General features: G+C 50.1%; 1 protein-coding gene across 2 annotated transcripts in view; it reads left to right on the top strand.

Annotated features, from left to right (window-relative positions):
- AIFM1 (apoptosis inducing factor mitochondria associated 1) overlaps positions 1–18,275 on the top strand; it is an 84,245-nt gene extending 65,970 nt beyond the window's left edge. For both annotated transcript variants that reach the window (XM_075322810.1, XM_075322809.1), the window contains exons 15-18: positions 3,688–3,830; positions 5,345–5,469; positions 14,632–14,831; positions 17,905–18,275. In XM_075322810.1, the coding sequence (XP_075178925.1) occupies positions 3,688–3,830; positions 5,345–5,469; positions 14,632–14,831; positions 17,905–17,976 (540 nt within the window). In that variant the 3' untranslated portion in view covers positions 17,977–18,275. The remainder of the gene's footprint in view (positions 1–3,687; positions 3,831–5,344; positions 5,470–14,631; positions 14,832–17,904) is intronic.
- Positions 18,276–20,982: the final 2,707 nt, after the last annotated feature.

Below are 20,982 nucleotides of genomic sequence, written 5' to 3'. Positions count from 1 at the left end.
CGTCCATCGACATCAGAGATGCCTATCTGCATGTGCCAATTGCAGTCTCACACCAGCGTTGGTTACGTTTTGCAATCGGAGAAGATCATTTCCAATTTGTGGCTCTCCCCTTCGGGTTGGCCACAGCCCCTCGGGTATTCACCAAGGTCATGGCTGCAGTGATTGCGGTTCTGCACCTACAGGGGTTGGCAGTGATTCCTTACCTGGACGACCTTCTAGTCAAGGCTTCATCCAGCGCAGACTGTCAGCGGAGTGTCTCGCTCACTCTCGCCACTCTAGCCCAATTCGGGTGGCTGGTCAATCTTCCCAAATCCACACTGACTCCGACCCAGAGTCTCACGTACCTAGGGATGCAGTTCGAGACTTTGCCGGCACTTGTGAAGTTGCCTTTAGTCAAACAGCAGTCCCTCCAACTGGCAGTGCGCTCTCTGCTGAGGCCCCGCCGTTATACCCTCAGGCGTCTGATGCAGGTGCTGGGTCAAATGGTGGCGTCAATGGAAGCTGTCCCCTTTGCCCAGTTCCATCTGCGCCCCCTGCAGCTGGACATTCTTCGCTGTTGGGACAAGCGGCCTTCCTCCTTACACAGGCTGGTCGCTCTGTCGCCACAGACCAGGAGCTCTCTTCAGTGGTGGCTTCGGCCCCTCTCTCTGTCCCAGGGGCGCTCCTTCCTGGACTCGTCCTGGGTGATCCTCACCACGGATGCCAGTCTATCCGGCTGGGGAGCGGTATGTCTCCACCACAGAGCGCAGGGCACTTGGACTCCGTCCGAGTCAGTCCTTTCAATCAATGTGCTGGAAACCAGAGCCGTGCTTCTAGCTCTTCTAGCTTTTCACCACCTGTTGGCGGGCAAGCACATTCGAGTCCAGTCAGACAACGCGACAGCGGTTGCCTACATCAATCACCAAGGCGGGACACGCAGCCGCCTGGCAATGTTGGAGGTACAACGCATCCTTCAATGGGTGGAGGACTCCAAGTCCACCATATCCGCAGTCCACATCCCAGGCGTGGAAAACTGGGAGGCAGATTATCTCAGCCGTCAAACCGTGGACGGTGGCGAGTGGTCCCTGCACCCGGCAGTGTTTCAGTCAATCTTCCGCAAATGGGGCACTCTGGACGTGGACCTAATGGCATCCCGTCACAACAACAAAGTTCCTGTTTACGTGGCGCGCTCCCACGATCCTCAGGCATTCGCCGCGGACGCTCTGGTTCAAGACTGGTCCCAGTTTCGTCTGTCCTACGTGTTTCCCCCTCTAGCTCTCTTGCCCAGAGTCCTGCGCAAGATCAGAATGGAGGGCCGTCGAGTCATCCTCATTGCACCGGACTGGCCCAGGCGAGCTTGGTATCCAGACCTGCTCCATCTGCCCGTAGAGATGCCGTGGCATCTCCCGGACCGTCCAGACCTTCTCTCGCAAGGTCCGTTTTTCCGCCTGAATTCTGCGGCTCTCAAATTGACGGTGTGGCTCTTGAGTCCTGGATTTTGCCGGCTTCTGGTATTCCTCCTGAAGTCATCTCCACTATGACTCGGGCCCGTAAGTCTTCCTCCGCTAAGATCTATCACAGGACTTGGAGAATTTTCCTATCCTGGTGTCGCTCTACCGACCATCCTCCTTGGCCTTTCTCCTTGCCGACCCTTCTGTATTTTCTACAGTCCGGTCTGCAGCTAGGTCTGTCCCTCAACTCTCTCAAGGGACAAGTCTCAGCTCTGTCTGTTCTGTTCCAGCGGCGTCTCGCTCGGCTGGCTCAGGTCTGCACCTTCATGCAGGGCGCGTCTCACATCATTCCGCCTTACCGGCGGCCCTTGGATCCCTGGGACCTTAATTTGGTTCTCACGGTTTTGCAGAAACCCTCCTTTGAGCCTCTTAGGGAAGTTTCCTTGTATCGTCTTTCACAGAAAGTGGCCTTTCTGGTGGCCATTACTTCCCTCAGGAGAGTCTCTGATTTGGCTGCACTCTCTTCGGAGTCACCTTTTTTGGTTTTTCATCAAGACAAGGTGGTTCTCCGTCCGACTCCGGACTTTCTTCCTAAGGTGGTCTCTCCTTTCCACCTTAACCAGGAAATTACCCTACCTTCCTTTTGTCCGGCTCCTGTTCATCGCTTTGAAAAAGCGCTGCATACTCTGGATCTGGTGCGTGCTCTCCGGATCTATATGTCTCGCACCGCTGCACTTAGGCGGTGCACTTCTCTTTTTGTGCTAACCACAGGTCGGCGCAAGGGTCTCTCTGCTTCTAAGCCGACCTTAGCCCGTTGGATTAGATCGACCATTTCGGACGCCTACCAGAGTACTCAGGTGCCTCCCCCGCCGGGGATCAAGGCACATTCGACCATAGCTGTCGGTGCCTCTTGGGCTTTTAGGCACCAGGCTACGGCTCAACAAGTCTGTCAGGCTGCCACTTGGACTAGCCTGCATACCTTTTCGAAGCACTACCAAGTGCATGCTCATGCTTCGGCAGATGCGAGCTTGGGCAGACTCATCCTTCAGGCGGCTGTCGCCCATTTGTGAAGTTAGGTTCTGCCTACTTCTTACTTTGTTCGGTTTATTTCCCACCCAGGGACTGCTTTGGAACGTCCCATGGTCTGGGTCTCCCAAAGGAACGATAAAGAAAAAGAGAATTTTGTTTACTTACCGTAAATTCTTATTCTTATAGTTCCGTATTGGGAGACCCAGCACCCTCCCTGTTGCCTGTTGGCAATTTTTTCTTGTTCCGCGTGTTCTCACCGGCTGTTGTCGTGGACAGAGTCTCCGGTTGTTCCGGCTCTTGCTCTGTTCTACTTGTGGGTGGCTATTCTCCTTCAGCTTTGCACTAAACTGGCTGGGTCTGCTCACCAGGGGGTGTATAAGCTCAGAGGGAGGAGCTACACTTTTTAGTGTAGTACTTTGTGTATCCTCCGGAGGCAGAAGCTAAACACCCATGGTCTGGGTCTCCCAATACGGAACTATAAGAAAAAGAATTTACGGTAAGTAAACAAAATTCTCTTTTTTGGAATGTCCCCCCCACCGGAGGGACTCAGGATAGGAAAAGGTTAAGTCTTTGGGCGATTGGAAAGTAGCTAAGATGCATTTACATTGCATGGTGTTCGTGAAATGAGCGTTCCTAGGGATTATCGTTTTGTGATAATCCTGTGGTTTAAAAAGGCTGTTGCTCACTTGATGAATGATCAAAACGCTCGTTCGTTGGGTGAAATGATCTTCTCATCTCTCCAAAAGATCATCATTCTCAGCAGTTGCTGTTGAGAGCAATGCACACCGAACAACCTATCCTTGATTTGTCACATCACGTACATCATTGGTTCGCTTCTTAAGCAGAAGTTGGTAAATCTGAACAGGATGTTAAATTTAAGGCGGGCACAAAATCATGATCGACTATGCTTTACTGCCCACCCGAAAAAGGCAGATACTGCCGAAATGGAGGCTGGATGTACACAACTTGAATGTTTCTTAGTGATGGCTGCCATCGGGAGTTCTGTCCAAATTCCTTTTTTTTTTTTTTTTTTTTCAGGGCTTCAGATAGTTGCAAACCTGTTACCCAAACATGATGTGAACATAGCCCAAAACAGATCAAAGAGATCCTCCAATTCCTTATTAAAAAGAGATTACGATGGGCCCTTTGTTAGTCGTAGCGCTGTGGTATTATGCACATCGATTTCCTTGCTAGTTTACGGTGGGCTTTGTTTCTATATATTTTATAGGCCGGGGACGCTGCCTGCTTCTATGACATAAAGCTCGGCAGGAGGAGAGTGGAGCACCACGATCATGCGGTAGTGAGCGGACGTCTTGCAGGAGAAAACATGACCGGAGCTGCTAAACCTTACTGGCATCAATCCATGTTCTGGTGAGCAGCACGGAGGAAATGTGTTCAGGGGAAGATAACTGGTGGGAGACCACAGTGATGGGGCATATTTTTTTTTGTTACTATTTATGTTACATTTTCTTAATGACTTTTGGATGATCTACTTAGAGATGTTGTACTTTACTTCTACACTGATGGTTTATGCTTAGGGTAGGTCACCAATGTCTGATCGGTCGAGGGCCAACACCCCGCTCCTCCGACAATCAGCTGCTCTCGGTTCTGGTGGAGGCTGGAAATGCTCCGTTCCGGATCTGCCCCGTTTTCTGATAGTGGTGTGATAACCTGTGCCCCAAATGTATTGGGCCACATGTCTGGCAGCGGGATTGAGGGACACAGGAGCACTTTGTCACTTAAACAGTCCATGCGGTTTATTCAAGCACGTCATTAGTCGCTGTTATAGTTCATTTCAACACGATTACAGGAACATGCCACTCTCCCCAGTCTGTTCCAATACTGAGTATATCTGCAAGGCTTCATACACACCGCGTCCCAGTTCCAGCATCACAGCCTTTACTCACTGACCTCTCAGCTGTATCTGAGCATAGACAAATATGGCAGTCTTCACTTGCTGACACCCAGTCAGCTCCTAACCCCCTTCTCCTGCGGATATCTATTTAGGAGTCGCAGCACACTCCCCACATCGCCTCACCATGTGCTGCAGCAGGGCCGTGTCCTTCCAGGACCCTGGTAGAATTCCCCCTGGCTCCGGCCAGGCTTTATACATGGACTTTCCAGCCCATACCTTCTCCAGAAGCGTCTCTTTAGCAGAGCAAACATCCTGCTTCTCCTCTCACCCTCTGCAGCACACACACACTGACCCAGTCTCAGAAATACAGGATTGCTTTAACCCTTGGAAACACACCCACAGGTGGTAAGGAGTGTTTAACCAGCTTCACACACCGTTCCCAGCACACCTCCATGACTCTGCATGTAATGCAATCCGTGGAACCACAGGTCCCAACCAACTTCACATTGCAGAGTACCAACGCTTCTGCAAAACACACTGGCCATTTACAATGCAGCCGGTTGATGCCTCTCAGTGGCCATGGCCGTGTCCTGCACATCCACCTGCAATTGATCTAAATAGGAGGAGGATGGGCGGCACCCGACCATGGCTGCTATCAGAAGACGGGGCAGCTCGGGGAACTGTGCATTGCCAGCCGCTTGCTGCCGCCGCCAGGACCGAAAACAGTTGATCGGTGGTGGTGCAAAATGCCGGACCCCGGCCGATCAGACATTGATGACTAATCCTAAGGATAGGCCATCAATATAAAAGTAGTGGACAACCTCTTTAAGTACTGCTAAAACATTTTGTATGATTACCATAAACAGCGCCAATCCAGCCTGTAAAGCCCTGTATTTATAGGGAACATTAGCGTGAGCGATGTGGTCTCATAGATCATTTTCAGACTGCTTCCTTACCCAAAAAACATTACATTTTATTGAATATTTTAGTAAAAAACAATCTTGAGATTTACAATATTGTCCTCGTTCAGGAGCGACCTGGGCCCTGAAGTTGGCTATGAAGCCATTGGCATTGTGGACAGTGCGCTTCCTACAGTTGGAGTGTTTGCCAAAGCAACAGAGAAAGACACCCCGAAAAGAGCGGCCGAGGAAAGCGGTAAGGAGTCAAAATATAAACACAAAATAGTGAATCTAGAACTTTTCACCTTCGCAGCCAATTTTTGGTTTTACATTTTTAATTTTTTTTCTTCCCCTTCCAATAGCCATAACTTTTTTTTTTTTCTGCCATCATCTTAGCCACATGAGGGCTTGCTTTTTTTCTGTAGGACAAGTTCTGGTTGATACATTGCATTTTACATTGTATGGATGGGTTCCAAGTATTAAAGTAAAAAAAAAAAAAAAAAAAATATCAGTTCACCCATCCAGGAAGCTGTGCGCAAACTAAACCGTGCTCGTCCGTATGAGATTCATCCATAGGAAAGAGGGGAATCTGCCATTCAGACTTCTTAGATCATATTAAAAATCACAAATCGTTCGACAAAGCAAAGAAGGTATTAAAAACACATGCAAAACAATCCCAAAAAATGCATTTTAGACTCTCGTTCGTGTCATTATCAGTCTCTGACATTTAAAGGCCCCTTTACACACTGAGACTTTCAGCGATCCCACCAGCGATCCCAACCTGGCCGGGATCGCTACAAAGTCTCTGGTGAGCTCTCAAACAGGCAAACCTGGCCAACGACGCAACAGCGATCCGGACCTGCAGAACGACCTAGCTTGTCAAACACTGGAAACGAGTGATGTGTCACAATATCTGTCAATCACTATTCTCTGTCAGTCGGTCTCTCCCTCTCGGTCTCTATTCTCTCTCTGTCGGTCCGTCACTATCTCTGTCCCTCTCTCACAGTCTGTCGGTCAGTTTCCCCCCCTCTCTCATACTCACCGATCCCCGATCTCTGGCGTGGCACTGCACGACATTCACACTGCTGCGGCGGCTTTTACTATTTTGAAAAAGCCGGCCGCTCATTAAACAATTTCGTATTCCCTACTTTCCCTGCCCACAGGCGCCTATGATTGCTTGCAGTGAGACACGCCCCCACGCTGAGTGACAGGTGTCTCACTGCACCCAATCACAGCAGCCGGTGGGCGTGTCTATACTGTGCAGCCCCACGTTATGGTGAGCCCCCCCGCCTAACAATATCAGTCAGCAGCCGCCCAGAATTGACGCATACATTAGATGCGACAGTTCTGGGACTGTACCCGGCTCTTCCCGATTTGCCCTGGTGCGTTGGCAAATCGGGGTAATAAGGAGTTATTGGCAGCCCATAGCTGCCACTAAATCCTAGATTAATCATGTCAGGCGTCTCCCCAAGAAACCTTCCATGATTAATCTGTAAATTACAGTAAATAAACACACACAACTGAAAAAATCATTTATTAGAAATAAAAAACACAAACACATTCCTTCATCACCAATTTAATCAGCCCCAAAAAGCCCTCCTTGTCCGGCGTAATCCACGGACCTCCAGCGTTGCATCCAGCTCTGCTGCATGCAGGTGACAGGAGCTACAGAAGACACCGCCGCTCCTGTCACCTCCACGCAGCTAATGAAGACAGCCGCGCGATCAGCTGAGCTGTCACTGAGGTTACCCGCTGTCACTGGATCCAGCGGTGGATGCAGCGGTGGCCGCGGGTAACCTCAGTGACAGCTCAGCTGATCGCGCTACTCACCTCAGTTGCTGCGTGGAGCTGACTGGAGCGGCGGTGAGTAGCGCGATCAGCTGAGCTGTCACTGAGGTTACCCGCGGCCACCGCTGCATCCAACGCTGGATCCAGTGACAGCGGATAACCTCAGTGACACCTCAGCAGATCGCGCTACTCACCTCAATTGCTGCGTGGAGGTGACAGGAGCGGCGGTGTCTTCTGCTGCTCCTGTCACCTCCATGCAGCACAGCTGGAAGCGACGCTGGAGGTCCGTGGATTACGCCGGACATGGAGGGCTTTTTGGGGCTGATTAAATTGGTGATGAGGGAATGTGTTTGTGTTTTTTATTTCTAATAAATGATTTTTTCAGGTGTGTGTGTGTGTGTGTGTTTATTTACTGTAATTTACAGATTAATCATGGAAGGTATCTCGGGGAGACGCCTGACATGATTAATCTAATGTGGAGGTGGCACTGAGCTATAGCTTGTTTGTTCAAACGTAATAAGAATATCTGTGTATATAACTAAATCAAAATGTAGATGTAGATGCAAAATTATCTGTCTGTCTGTGTAGCAATTGCACAGACCTATAGTATAATTCAAAGTTGTATAATTATGAAGGAGTTAACTAAAGATGATGAAACCAGAATGTGAAGCTATAAACTCTTATCAGTAATGTTCACACAAAAGGAATGTACGGGAGGGCAGGAGGGATGAGAGAAATTGGGGAGTGAACACACTCCTTCGTTAGTTTCAAGGTTATTTATGCTTACTTACTGTATAATTGGATCTATCGTAATATACGAGCTCAGTGGGTGATGCTGGCTGAAAAGAGAGCATGTCTGTGTTCTTTGTCTTATATACATGGATATATATATATTGGCACTGATATATGGCAATACGGCGCCGTCTCTGGATATCCCAAATGAGGACTCCATTAGCAGTCTTCAATGCAAATTCCTCCCTTGACACTAAAACTTATTGGCAGCTATGGGCTGCCAATAACTTCTTATTACCCCGATTTGCCAACGCACCAGGGCAAATCGGGAAGAGCCGGGTACAGTCCCAGAACTGTCGCATATAATGTATGCGGCAATTCTGGGCGGCTGCTGACTGATATTGTTAGGCTGGGGGGCTTCCAATAACGTGGGGCTCCTCATCCTGAGAATACCAGCTTTCAGCAGTATGGCTTTATCTGGCTGGTATTAAAATTGGGGGGGACCGCACGCCGTTTTTTTTTAATTATTTAATTATTTATTTCACTGCACTGTATAGACACGCCCACCGGCTGCTGTGATTGGGTGCAGTGAGACACCTGTCACTCAGCGTGGGGGCGTGTCTCACTGCAACCAATCATAGGCGCCTGTGGGTGGGGAAAGTAGGGAATACGAAATTGTTTAATGAGCGGCCGGCTTTTTCAAAATAGTAAAAGCCGCCGCAGCAGTGTGAGTGCCGTGCAGCGCCGGGGATCGGTGAGTATGAGAGAGGAGAGGAAAATGACCGACAGACTGTGAGAGAGGGACAGAGATAGTGACGGACCAACAGAGAGAGAATAGAAACCGAGAGGGAGAGACCGACTGACAGAGAATAGTGATTGACAGATATTGTGACACATCACTCGTTTCCAGTGTTTTAAGTCCCCTTTACACACTGAGACTTTCTAGCGATCATGCTGCACAGCAGGAAACAAAGGACCTAAGAATGGTCCTGAATGATTTGTAGCGATCAGCAACTTCACAGCAGGGGCCAGGTCGCTGATGTGTTTCACACACTGCAATGTCGCTGGGGAGGTCGCTATTACGTCACAAAACCGGTGACGTTACAGCGATGTCGTTTGCAATGTTGTAGTGTGTAAAGCCACCTTAACACACACTGCCAGGAATCGTGTCACTAATCCCACCACTAATGGCGGCCCTGTCACATGATCACAAGGTGTGAATGGGTTTGTCATGACAGCTTATGACCCCTCTGTCTGTTATCACAATCTTCCTGTGAACGCCGGCTGTGAGCGACATCCATAGGAGATCGAGATTTCTGCTGTGTATAGCGATACTGATGTTCTTTACAGAACAAGGGATCGGATGATCGCAGCTTTAAGTCCCCTAAGAAGAGTAGTGAAAACAATAAAGTTTAAACAAAAAAAGTTTAAAAAAAAAATGTAAATATAAATGTTCAAATCTGCCTCATTAAACATAAAACGATAATAAAAAATATACATATATTTGGTATCGCCATGTTCAGAAATGCCCGATCTGTCAACATATAAAGTGAATTAATCTGATCAGTAAACGGCGTAACGAGAAAATAATCAAAACACCAGAATTAGTTTTTTTGGTTATTGCAAACATTATATATACCCCAAAATGGTATCAGTAAAAAGCATCCAGATTAACCTCTGCATGCTATTAAAGGGGTTTTCCAGTATTTATTTTTCTTTGTCGCTCCATTGGGAGACCCAGACAATTGGGTGTATAGCTTCTGCCTCCGGAGGCCACACAAAGTATTACACTTTAAAAAGTGTAACCCCTCCACTCTGCCTATACACCCTCCCGTGCATCACGGGCCCATCAGTTTTTATGCTTTGTGTTGAAGGAGGCACACATTCACGCAAGCTCCACATTTTATTCAGCAGCAGCTGCTGATTTATCGGATGGAAGAAAAGAGGGCCCCCCACAGGGCCCCCGGCATGCTCCCTTCTCACCCCACTAAGGTCGGCGGTGCTGTTAAGGTTGAGGTACCCATTGCGGGTACAAAGGCTGGAGCCACATGCCGTTTTCCTTCCCCATCCCTTAGAGGCTCTGGGAGAAGTGGGATCCTAACCGGTCACCATGCACTGGGACCGGGCTCCCTCCGCAGCCCCTGGGGGAATCTGACGGACAGGAGACTGGGTATCATCAGGGACAGGCCCTGCTTCTAAGAGGTACTCTGTGTCCCCTTGGGGACGGCGCATGGAGCGCCTGTGTAACAGACGCTGCAGCGGCTGCTGTGTTTTTTGTGACGCCGGGACTACCGCGCCGACCGCGCCTGTTTGCCGGCCGCGTTATTAAATTTAGTCCCCGGCTTCTGCGGCCTAGTACCATAACTCCCGCCCCCGGGCCTGCCAGTCAGGGGTAAGGGCGGGATGCTCGACTGGACGTCGGCAGTGAGGGCTGGAGCATACTTAGGTATCCTCCTCCCCCCTCACTGAGCACTGTGGGGCACCAGATTCCCGCACTTTATTAGTCACGCCCACGGCTCCCTCCTCTCCTAAGAACGCTGGCAGCCATTGTTATAATCACTTCTGCCGGTGGAGGACTTCAGAACGAGCTCCACAGCTCTGGGAGGCCCAGGCAGGGAATCTGGTGGACACACAACCGCTTTGGGCGGTCGGTAAGCCGCACCGGTTACCAGGTGCTGGCCCCCTTGGGTGCCGAAGTGTATATATATATAGATATATTGTATACATTTTCTCTGTTCGGCCGCATTATTGCTTTTGGCTATATACCCTCACTGATTACTCTAAGAGGAGACAACAGCATGTCGTCCGCAAAGAGCAAGGGTGCCAAGGCACAGGCTTATTTTGCAACCTGTACCTCTTGTGCGGCTATGTTACCTGCAGGTTCCACCTACCCTCATTGTGTGCAATGTTCGGCCCCTGTGGCACTCACTCAGCCGGAGCCTCAGGCACTGGTGGGACCCTCGGCTCAGGTAGAACCACCGGCTTCCACTGTCCAGGTGGCAGGGACAGAGTTTGCAGTTTTGGCTGAGAAACTCTGAGTCGCTTTCACAATCCATGGCTCAGTCTATGGACAGATGGTCTGCTAAGATACTAGAAGCCTTGCAGTCCAGACCGGTAACACAGGCCCAGGGCACTGTGAGCTCATCGCCCCCAGGCCCCCCTCGGTCGGCGCAGCAAAGTGCTCCTGGGGTGACACCTAGGTCCCACGGTGAGGACTCCGACACGGACCGCAGTCCCAGACCGGCTAAGCGGGCTCGCTGGGAACCTTCCTCAACTTCATCACGCTGCTCAGGGTCTCAGCATGAGGACTCTCTGGAGGATGAAGCGGAGGTCGCAACTCAGGGCTCTGACCCTGACGTTGCTCTCAATATTGATACACCTGAAGGGGACGCCATAGTAAATGATCTTATAGCGTCCATCAACCAGGTGCTAGAACTTTCTCCTCCAACTCCACCTATAGAGGAGTCTGCTTCACAGCAGGAGAAACACCAGTTTAGGTTTCCCAAACGTACACGGAGTGCGTTTTTCGATCACTCTAACTTCAGAGATGCTGTCCAGAAGCACCGAGCATTTCCGGACAAGCGCTTTACTAAGCGCCTTAATGACACACGTTACCCCTTCCCCCCCCTGACGTAGTTAAGGGTTGGGCTCAGTGTCCCAAGGTGGATCCTCCAGTCTCTAGACTGGCGGCTAGATCCGTAGTATCAGTGGCAGATGGTTCATCGCTCAAGGATGCCACTGACAGGCAATTAGAGCTCCTGATGAAATCCATCTATGAAGCCATAGGCGCGTCTTTTGCTCCGGCATTCGCAGCCGTGTGGGCACTCCAAGCTATCTCAGCTTGTCTGTCTGAGATTAATGCGGTCACAGAGGCGCCTCATGCACTTCCTAGGGAAGATGGTGGCAGCAATGGAGGCAGTTCCCTTTGCGCAGTTTCATCTGCGTCCACTTCAATGGGACATTCTCCGCAAATGGGACAGGAGGTCGACGTCCCTAGACAGGAACGTCTCCCTTTCACGGGCAGCCAAAACCTCTCTTCAGTGGTGGCTTCTTCCCACTTCTTTGTCGAAGGGAAAATCCTTCCTGCCCCCATCCTGGGCTGTGGTCACGACGGACGCGAGTCTGTCAGGGTGGGGAGCGGTCTTCCTCCACCACAGGGCTCAGGGAACCTGGACTCCGACAGAGTCCTCCCTTCAGATCAATGTTCTGGAGATAAGGGCAGTGTATCTAGCCCTAAAGGCGTTCCAGCGGTGGCTGGAGGGCAGGCAGATACGAATACAGTCGGACAACGCCACGGCGGTTGCGTACATCAACCACCAGGGCGGCACACGCAGTCGTCAAGCCTTCCAAGAAGTTCGGCGGATTCTGCTGTGGGCGGAAGCCACAGCCTCCACCATCTCCGCAGTTCACATCCCGAGCGTAGAAAACTGGGAAGCAGACTTTCTCAGTCGCCAGGGCATGGACGCAGGGGAATGGTCTCTTCACCCGGACGTGTTTCAAGAGATCTGTTGCCGCTGGGGAACGCCGTACGTCGACCTAATGGCGTCTCGGCACAACAACAAAGTCCCGGCATTCATGGCACGGTCTCAAGATCACAGAGCTCTGGCGGCAGACGCATTAGTTTAGGATTGGTCGCAGTTTCGACTGCCTTATGTATTTCCTCCTCTGGCACTGCTGCCCAGAGTGTTACGCAAGATCAGGTCCGACTGCCGCCGCGCCATCCTCATCGCTCCAGACTGGCCGAGGAGGTCGTGGTACCCGGATCTGTGGCACCTCACGGTGGGTCAACCGTGGGCACTCCCAGACCGACCAGACTTGCTGTCTCAAGGGCCATTTTTCCATCTGAATTCTGCGGCCCTCAACCTGACTGTGTGGCCATTGAGTCCTGGCTCCTAGCGTCCTCAGGGTTATCTCAAGAGGTCATTGCCACTATGAGACAGGCCAGGAAACCAACGTCCGCCAAGATCTACCACAGGACTTGGAGGATCTTCTTATCCTGGTGCTCTGATCAGGGTTTTACTCCCTGGCCGTTTGCCTTGCCCACTTTTCTTTCTTTCCTTCAATCCGGAATGGACAAGGGTTTGTCTCTCGGCTCTCTCAAGGGACAAGTATCGGCGCTTTCCGTGTTTTTTCAAAAGCGTCTAGCCAGGCTTCCGCAGGTCCACACGTTCCTGCAGGGGGTTTGCCACATAGTCCCACCTTACAAGCGTCCGCTAGAACCCTGGGATCTTAACAGGGTGCTAACGGCTCTTCAGAAACCACCTTTCGAGCCGATGCGGGATGTCTCTCTATCACGCCTTTCGCAGAAGGTGGCCTTCCTAGTGGCAGTCACATCACTTCGGAGAGTGTCTGAGCTAGCAGCACTGTCATGCAAAGCCCCCTTCCTAGTGTTTCACCAGGATAAGGTGGTTCTGCGTCCGGTCCCGGAATTTCTCCCTAAGGTGGTATCCCCTTTTCATCTCAATCAGGATATCTCCTTACCTTCTTTTTGCCCTCATCCAGTTCACCAATGTGAAAAGGATTTGCACTTGTTAGATCTCGTGAGAGCACTCAGGCTCTACATTTCTCGCACGGCGCCCCTGCGCCGTTCTGATGCGCTCTTTGTCCTTGTCGCTGGCCAGCGTAAGGGGTCGCAGGCTTCCAAGTCAACCTTGGCTCGGTGGATCAAGGAACCAATTCTTGAAGCCTACCGTTCGTCTGGGCTTCCGATTCCTTCAGGGCTGAAAGCCCATTCTACCAGAGCCGTAGGTGCGTCCTGGGCATTGCGGCACCAGGCTACGGCTCAGCAGGTGTGTCAGGCAGCTACCTGGTCTAGTCTGCACACTTTCACGAAACACTATCAGGTGCATGCCTATGCTTCGGCAGATGCCAGCCTAGGTAGGCGAGTCCTTCAGGCGGCGGTTGCCCACCTGTAAGAGGGGGCCGTTTTTCGGCTCTTTTTATCGAGGTATTCTTTACCCACCCAGGGACTGCTTTTGGACGTCCCAATTGTCTGGGTCTCCCAATGGAGCGACAAAGAAGAAGGGAATTTTGTTTACTTACCGTAAATTCCTTTTCTTCTAGCTCCTATTGGGAGACCCAGCACCCACCCCTGTTCCCTTCGGGCTGTTGTTCTTTTGTGTACACATGTTGTTCATGTTGAATTGTTCTTTTGGTTCATGGTTTCAGTTCTCCGAACATCCTTCGGATTGAATTTACCTTAGACCAATTTATAAGTTTCCTCCTTCCTGCTTTGGCACCAAAACTGATGGGCCCGTGATGCACGGGAGGGTGTATAGGCAGAGGGGAGGGGTTACACTTTTTAAAGTGTAATACTTTGTGTGGCCTCCGGAGGCAGAAGCTATACACCCAATTGTCTGGGTCTCCCAATAGGAGCTAGAAGAAAAGGAATTTACGGTAAGTAAACAAAATTCCCTTCTTTTTACCGTGGACCTAAGCACAGGTTCTTGCCTTCTATCTACCTATCACAGCACAGGTGGAGGGAGGAGAGGAACTGAGCACTACATAGGTCCTGGATTGTAGAGAAAACAGCCTGGAGTCTCCTTCATTCAGGTGCTTTACATGACAGGACATGGCCATGAACATCGTGCTGTGTAGGCACACCTAATGCGTAGGCACGCCTGATGCGTAGGCACGCCTGATGCGTAGGCACGCCTGATGCGTAGGCACGTCTCAGGCAGGAACACGGTGCGGCACTTGCTGAAGCAGTAGGTGGCCCTTATCCGCTGCGGAGTGACCGGCCCGGGGGAGTTATTTGCCCTCTGCCCCAGCCCACCCCTGTCTGATGCTGAGGGCATTGTTTTCTGTAATACTTTTATCTGTTGCTGGTTATATACATTAGTATGTATTAGAGTGCATAGTTGATTATATTACAAGACTGTCCCTATATATGACCTAGGCACTGGGATCCGCTCGGAGAGTGATGATCAGGGTGCGATACCAGCAGTGAGTGACAGCGCAGCGGCGGCTCCTTCGCTACCCGCTCCAGCACAGCAGGGAGATTCCTATGGAAAGGGAGTCGTCTTCTACCTCCGAGATAATGTGGTGGTCGGCATTGTGCTGTGGAACGTCTTCAACCGCATGCCGATCGCACGCAAGGTAAGACTGAAAGCATTTGGACTTTTTTTTTTTCCCTTTTGCCTGCCATCCGGGAACGACGGTCATAACATTTTGTAAGAGACATTCAGAACAACATTCAACCCATCTGCCATACTATAGGCAGTCTTTCTATGTTGCTATTTCTTGAGTCTTCACTTTGCTTCACCCTTGTTTATTTTGCCCACTCCAGTCTATTTCAGGGGTAAATAATAAGCGACATTTGCCAGACCCTGACCAGACTTTTCTCCACTGAGCCAGCCCACTAAAAATATCTGCCAATCTCGCTTCATCACACAGCACACTTGCAGATCAACTGCTTCCATCACCAGACCACAAGCAATTCTTTAGCTTACCATCCACCCCATGACTTGTGCTCAAATGTCATATACTAAAGAGACATAAACTACAACATCAAAAATGCAATGAAAAAAATATAATTAAAGGGGTGGTTCACCCATATTTTTTGTCTAGTTCAATATTATATTGAGAAACAATATTTCTCTCAAATACCTTATGTTGGCAATAGTGCCCATGAGAGGCGCTATTGCATACCGCTGTTCCCCCGCTCCGGTGACGTCACGTCAAGTTCCGCACACGTCACATCCCTGTGGTCGGCTGCAGTCTTCCTGACTCACTGAGCTGTGAGCGGTGGTGCACCGCTCGTCACAGCTCATCTGCTCCCTCCTCCCTCACAGCAGAACGCTGCAAGCAGGAGACACACTGTGCTGTGATAGCGGTGAAACACCGCCCACAGCTCAGTGAGTCAGGAAGACTGCAGCCGACCGCAGGGATGTGATGTGTGCGGAACTTGACATGACGTCACTGGAGCGGGGAACAGCGAGCGGTCTGCAATAGCGCCTCTCACAGGCACTATTGCCAACAGAAGGTATTTGAGAGAAACATTGTTTCTCAATATAATATCGAACTAGACAATAAAAAATATGGGTGAACCACCCCTTTAATATGCAAGATACTTAATAGATGCAGAAAATCTGCAACATCAAAAACTCACCAAAATCTCTTCATGAGCATAGCCTTATGAGCATAGCCTTTCTTCTGATCTCTGGTTCAGTACAGCCTTCACTATCTATCCGCCCTCCTGCCTGAAAGCCGAGGGACATGCGATTCTGCATACCGTATATGCCGGCGTATAAGACGACTGGGTGTATAAAACGACCCCCAACTTCTGCCCTAAAAATATAGAATTTGGGATATACTCACTGTATAAGACTACCCCGCTCCCAAATGAAAAAAAGTCTGCTTTGATTGCAACATGTTAATTTTAATTCAAATGCATATGACATGCAGGTACTGTATATAGCAGCAAAACTGTCACTTATAAACATAAGGTTGTTTGAAACATGTACGGTAAAGCTAAAACTTTGCAAAACAAACAAGAGAGCAAGTGCCTGGTGATCATAACTGTAAGCTGCGATATTGTAACAGGTCTTGCTGGCATGACAGTTTCCCTTTAAAAGCCTTCAAAATCCTCACTACACCCCCATATGTCGCATACCCTGCTCCCCATACAGCCTGCACCCCCATATCACACACACTACACCCCCATATCTCACACACCCTGCTTCCCATACAGCCTACACCCCCATATCTCTCACACCCTGCTTCCCATACAGCCTGCACCCCCCATATCACACACACACTGCTCCCCATACGGCCTGCACCCCCCATATCACACACACACACACACACACACACACTGCTTCCCATACAGCCTGCACCCCCCAGATCTCACACACTACACCCCCATATGTCACATACCCTGCTTCCCATACAGCCTGCACCCCCCATATCACACACACACTGCTCCCCATACGGCCTGCACCCCCCATATCCCACACACACACACTGGTTCCCATACAGCCTGCATCCCCCAGATCTCACACACTACACCCCCATATGTCACATACCCTGCTTCCCATACAGCCTGCACCCCCCATATCACACACAATACACCCCCATATCTCACACACCCTGCTCACATATCTCACCCTGCCTGTACCCCAACTTACCCCTCTCAAACACTCTGCACCCCTTCACATGCTTCTGTCAGTCTGCAGCCCTCATATGCCCCTCACCCTGCAGCCCCCCTCACCCTCATGTCCCCTCTTTTCTTATTACCAGTCATGTGTCCAAATCTCCTTCAGGATTCAGTTCTCTTGCTTTCTGCCCGGCATCCTGTGTCTCCTCCCACAGTCACATGGGCGTGACATCATCGCAGGTCCTGCAGGATGGAGATTCCGTCTGCTGTGCAGGTCAGGACTAGCACTCCTGCAGCTCAGACATGGCTGGTGGCCTCTCCAGGTCAGGGGCCCCTCTACTGACACTGGGCTCCCCTGACTCACAGTTCGGCCACTACACAGCAGCACTACACATAGACGCAGAGCGGCTGCCGGGCCCCTATGTGTACTAGTGCCGCTGTGTAGTGGCCGGCCTGTGAGTCAGGGGAGCCCAGTGTCAGTAGAGGGGCGGCTCACTTCTCGTTCCCCCGCTGATCCGGTCTCCTCGGCGCATCGTCCATTGCTGTCGCTCGCTGAGCTCTCAGCAGGCGCGCAGTGATGACGTCACCGCGCTCGCTGCAGAGCTGTCAGAAGAACGCCGACAGTCACAGCGGGGAGAATGATAAGAGAGAGAGCGCGCCGCTCACTCTCTCATCATTGCTCTCAATTGTATCGGCACCTGCAATGCCGATGCAATTGAAAGCTCGATCCTCGCATATATGATATAATGCTGTATATCCGGCATATAAGACGACCCCCACTGTAGCCATTATTTTAAGGGGGTAAAAAGTCGTCTTATACGCCAGTATATACGGTAATTATTGCACTCCTAAAATGTCTCAAAAAATCCTCCTATTCTGGCCTCTTCTCTGCCTCGTGGTAGGCCTGCATATTCCCACCACTCCGCTTTACCAGCCAGCACTTGTATTTTTTCAAATGAGATGTACCTCCCTGTGAATCTCCACCAGAATACTCTTATTTATTGCACACAGTACAATATATACACTGGATCATTCATCTGTCTTCATTGTGTGTCTTTCTGATTGACTTTTCAGATAATAAAGGATGGCGAGCATCATGCCGACTTGAATGAAGTAGCCAAACTCTTTAACATCCATGAGGAATAAATAGTTTGAATGTTAAGAAAAAAAATAAATGGAGGACTTGAAAAGGAATGGAACTCATTACCCCGTTGGGACATAACAGTTCAGTCTGGTCACATCCAAATTAATCTTGATTTCAATAGAAAATCAAGGATAGCCAATGTATAGATTGAAGGAGCAAATCTGCCCATGTGCAATACACCGTGATAATGTATGATCGATCTTTTCTGTGGTTAAAGTTAAAAAACATCTGAAATTGTTCTTGTTGAGGACTGTATAAAATATGAATCATTTGTAATAAAGGTTTTGGAAATTATCTATAATATGCAAATGGCTTATTTTGTGACTGTGAAATGGGGTAACGTTAGATCCTAGACGGGTCAATCGCAACCAAAAAAGGGACAGACGCTACTCAATGGAAGCATGGAGTGATGGCATCAAACTGAAGGTTGTAGTAGAATTACAAGACGTTCCAGCATTCAAGCAAAATTTCAGCTTTTACACTGAGGCCACATTTACCCCCTTAGGCCCCCTTCACACGTCAGTGATTCTGGTACTTATATTGCAGTTTTTATACATACCAGAATCACAGACATACGCAGACTCATTAAAATCAATGAGTCTGCTCACACATCAGTGCTTTCTCACTGATGTGTTTTCGTGCGGCGTACACGCAATGAGACAAGTCCGTTTTTTTCTGGCATCACTGATGTGCTTCGGACCACACTATGGTGTCATCTGTGAAACACGTACCAGAAAAACACATAGATTTAAAATAAAAAGCTTTTAAAACTCACCTGTCTCCAGCGACGCTGTCTCCAGCCGCTGCTGTCTGCTGCTTCCAGGCCAGCTAATTATGCTCATGCATATTCACTGCATAGCTGACCCGGAAGCAGCTGCAGAGGGGAGACAGTGGCGGCCGGAGACATCAGCAACGGGGACAGGTGAATATAAGTACCTGATCTTTGTGTATTATCACAGATACCACATGGAGATCACACGTGTGCCAAAATTACGGCACACGGAGGGACATACACACCTTTAACACGTCAGTGAAAAACGTGTGTGTTTTTCACTGACGTGTGAAAGAGGCCTTAGTGACGGAGCCAATTTTGACCGTACTGATCAGGACACATTTCTGACCAGTGTCACTTTGAGGTGATAACTCTGGAACACTTCAACGGATCCCTGTGATCTTGAGATTATTTATCCATGACACATTGTACTTTGTTATTGATAAATTTAGGTCCTTCTTTTTTTTTTTTTTTGTGCATTTATTTGTGAAAATATCAGAATTTTAGCAATTATTTTTTCTTCGGCGCTCCATTGGGAGACCCAGACGATTGGGTGTATAGCTACTGCCTCCGGAGGCCACACAAAGCATTACACTAAAAAGTGTAAGGCCCCTCCCCTTCTGGCTATACACCCCCAGTGGGATCACTGGCTCACCAGTTTTCTGCTTTGTGCGAAGGAGGTCAGACATCCACGCATAGCTCCACTGTTTAGTCAGCAGCAGCTGCTGACTATGTCGGATGGAAGAAAAGTGGGCCCATATGGGGTCCCCAGCATGCTCCCTTCTCACCCCACTTGCGGTTTGTAAGGTTGAGGTACCCATTGCGGGTACGGAGGCTGGAGCCCACATGCTGTTTTCCTTCCCCATCCCCCCTCAGGGCTCTGGGTGAAGTGGGATCTTACAGGTCTCCAGGCACTGAGACCGGGCTCCATCCACAGACCCAGAGAACCTGCTGGATATGGAGCTGAGTATCGTCAGGGACAGGCCCTGCTACATTAAGGTACTCTGTGTCCCCGGGCAAGCGCGCACACACACACCAGCATTGCTGGGAGTGTTAGTGCGCCGGGGGCAACAGCGCAGAGCGCTCGTGCTATTAGTCACTACAGCTTTGCTGAGTGACTTTATGTATTGGGAACTGCCGCGCCGGCCGTTGCTGGGTGTTTTTTACATTGTGGCGCGGCTGGGACTTGTGGTGCGCCGGGGACTTCCGCGCTGGCCGTGCACATGGACGGCCGCGCTTATTACTCGAGTCCCCGGCTTTGCGGCCTAGTTTTCGTTTCGTTCCCGCCTCCAGCCCTGCCAGTCAGGGGAGAGGCGGGACGCTGTACAGACAGTCAGCGCCGAGGGCTGGAGTCTGCTTTGCATTCTCCAGCCCCCTTCACTGGACACAGTGGGACGCCAGTTTCCCGCTCTTGTCTGGGGCACGCCCACGGCCCGCCCCTCGTCACACGAGCTGGAGAAGGACGCCGGAAGCCATTCCTGCACGCAGTCCGAGCTGGGGAACGGAGACATGCTCTGGGCAACCAACACAGGGCTCTGGCGACCACACACCCGCGTTATAGGCGGGCGGTAAGCAGCACCTGAAGTGCTGACCCCACTAAATACCGAAGTGTCCATTTGTATTTTATGCTTGTATGCTATACACTGCACTGTAGGTCGCTATCTTTGGCTATATGCCCTTCTAGATGGCGAGATAACAGCAGCAAAAACGCAAGGGTGCTAAGGCACAGGTTTTCTAGGCTGCTTGTATTGCATGGCTGAAGTGTTCATTTGTACTTATGCTTGTATGCTATACATTGCACTGTACGGTCGCTACTCTTGGCTATATTCTCCTAGAGGGCTGGACAACAGCAGCAAAAAAGCATGGGTGCCAAGGCACAGGCTTTATAGGCTGCTTGTACTGCATGTGCTGAAGTGTTCATTTGTATATATGCTTGTATGCTATACATTGCACTGTACGGTCGCTACTCTGGGCTATATTCTCCTAGATGGCTGGACAACAGCAGCAAAAAAGCAAGGGTGCCAAGGCACAGGCTTTCTATGCTGCTTGTATTGCATGTGCTGAAGTGTTTATGCTTGTATGCTGTACATTGCATAGATGACTAGAATACAGCAGCAAAAAAGCAACACAGGCTTTCTATGCTGCTTTTCCTGCATGTGATACTGTTCCACCGGCAGGTTCCACTGACCCCCATTGTGTGCAATGCTCCCCTGTAGCACTTGGTCAGCCGGGGTCT

Source organism: Anomaloglossus baeobatrachus, chromosome 9, assembly GCF_048569485.1.
Source record: "Anomaloglossus baeobatrachus isolate aAnoBae1 chromosome 9, aAnoBae1.hap1, whole genome shotgun sequence".
Classification (NCBI taxonomy): domain Eukaryota; kingdom Metazoa; phylum Chordata; class Amphibia; order Anura; family Aromobatidae; genus Anomaloglossus; species Anomaloglossus baeobatrachus.
Note: the sequence above shows the minus strand (reverse complement) of the source record. Positions and strands in the feature narration are given on the sequence as shown.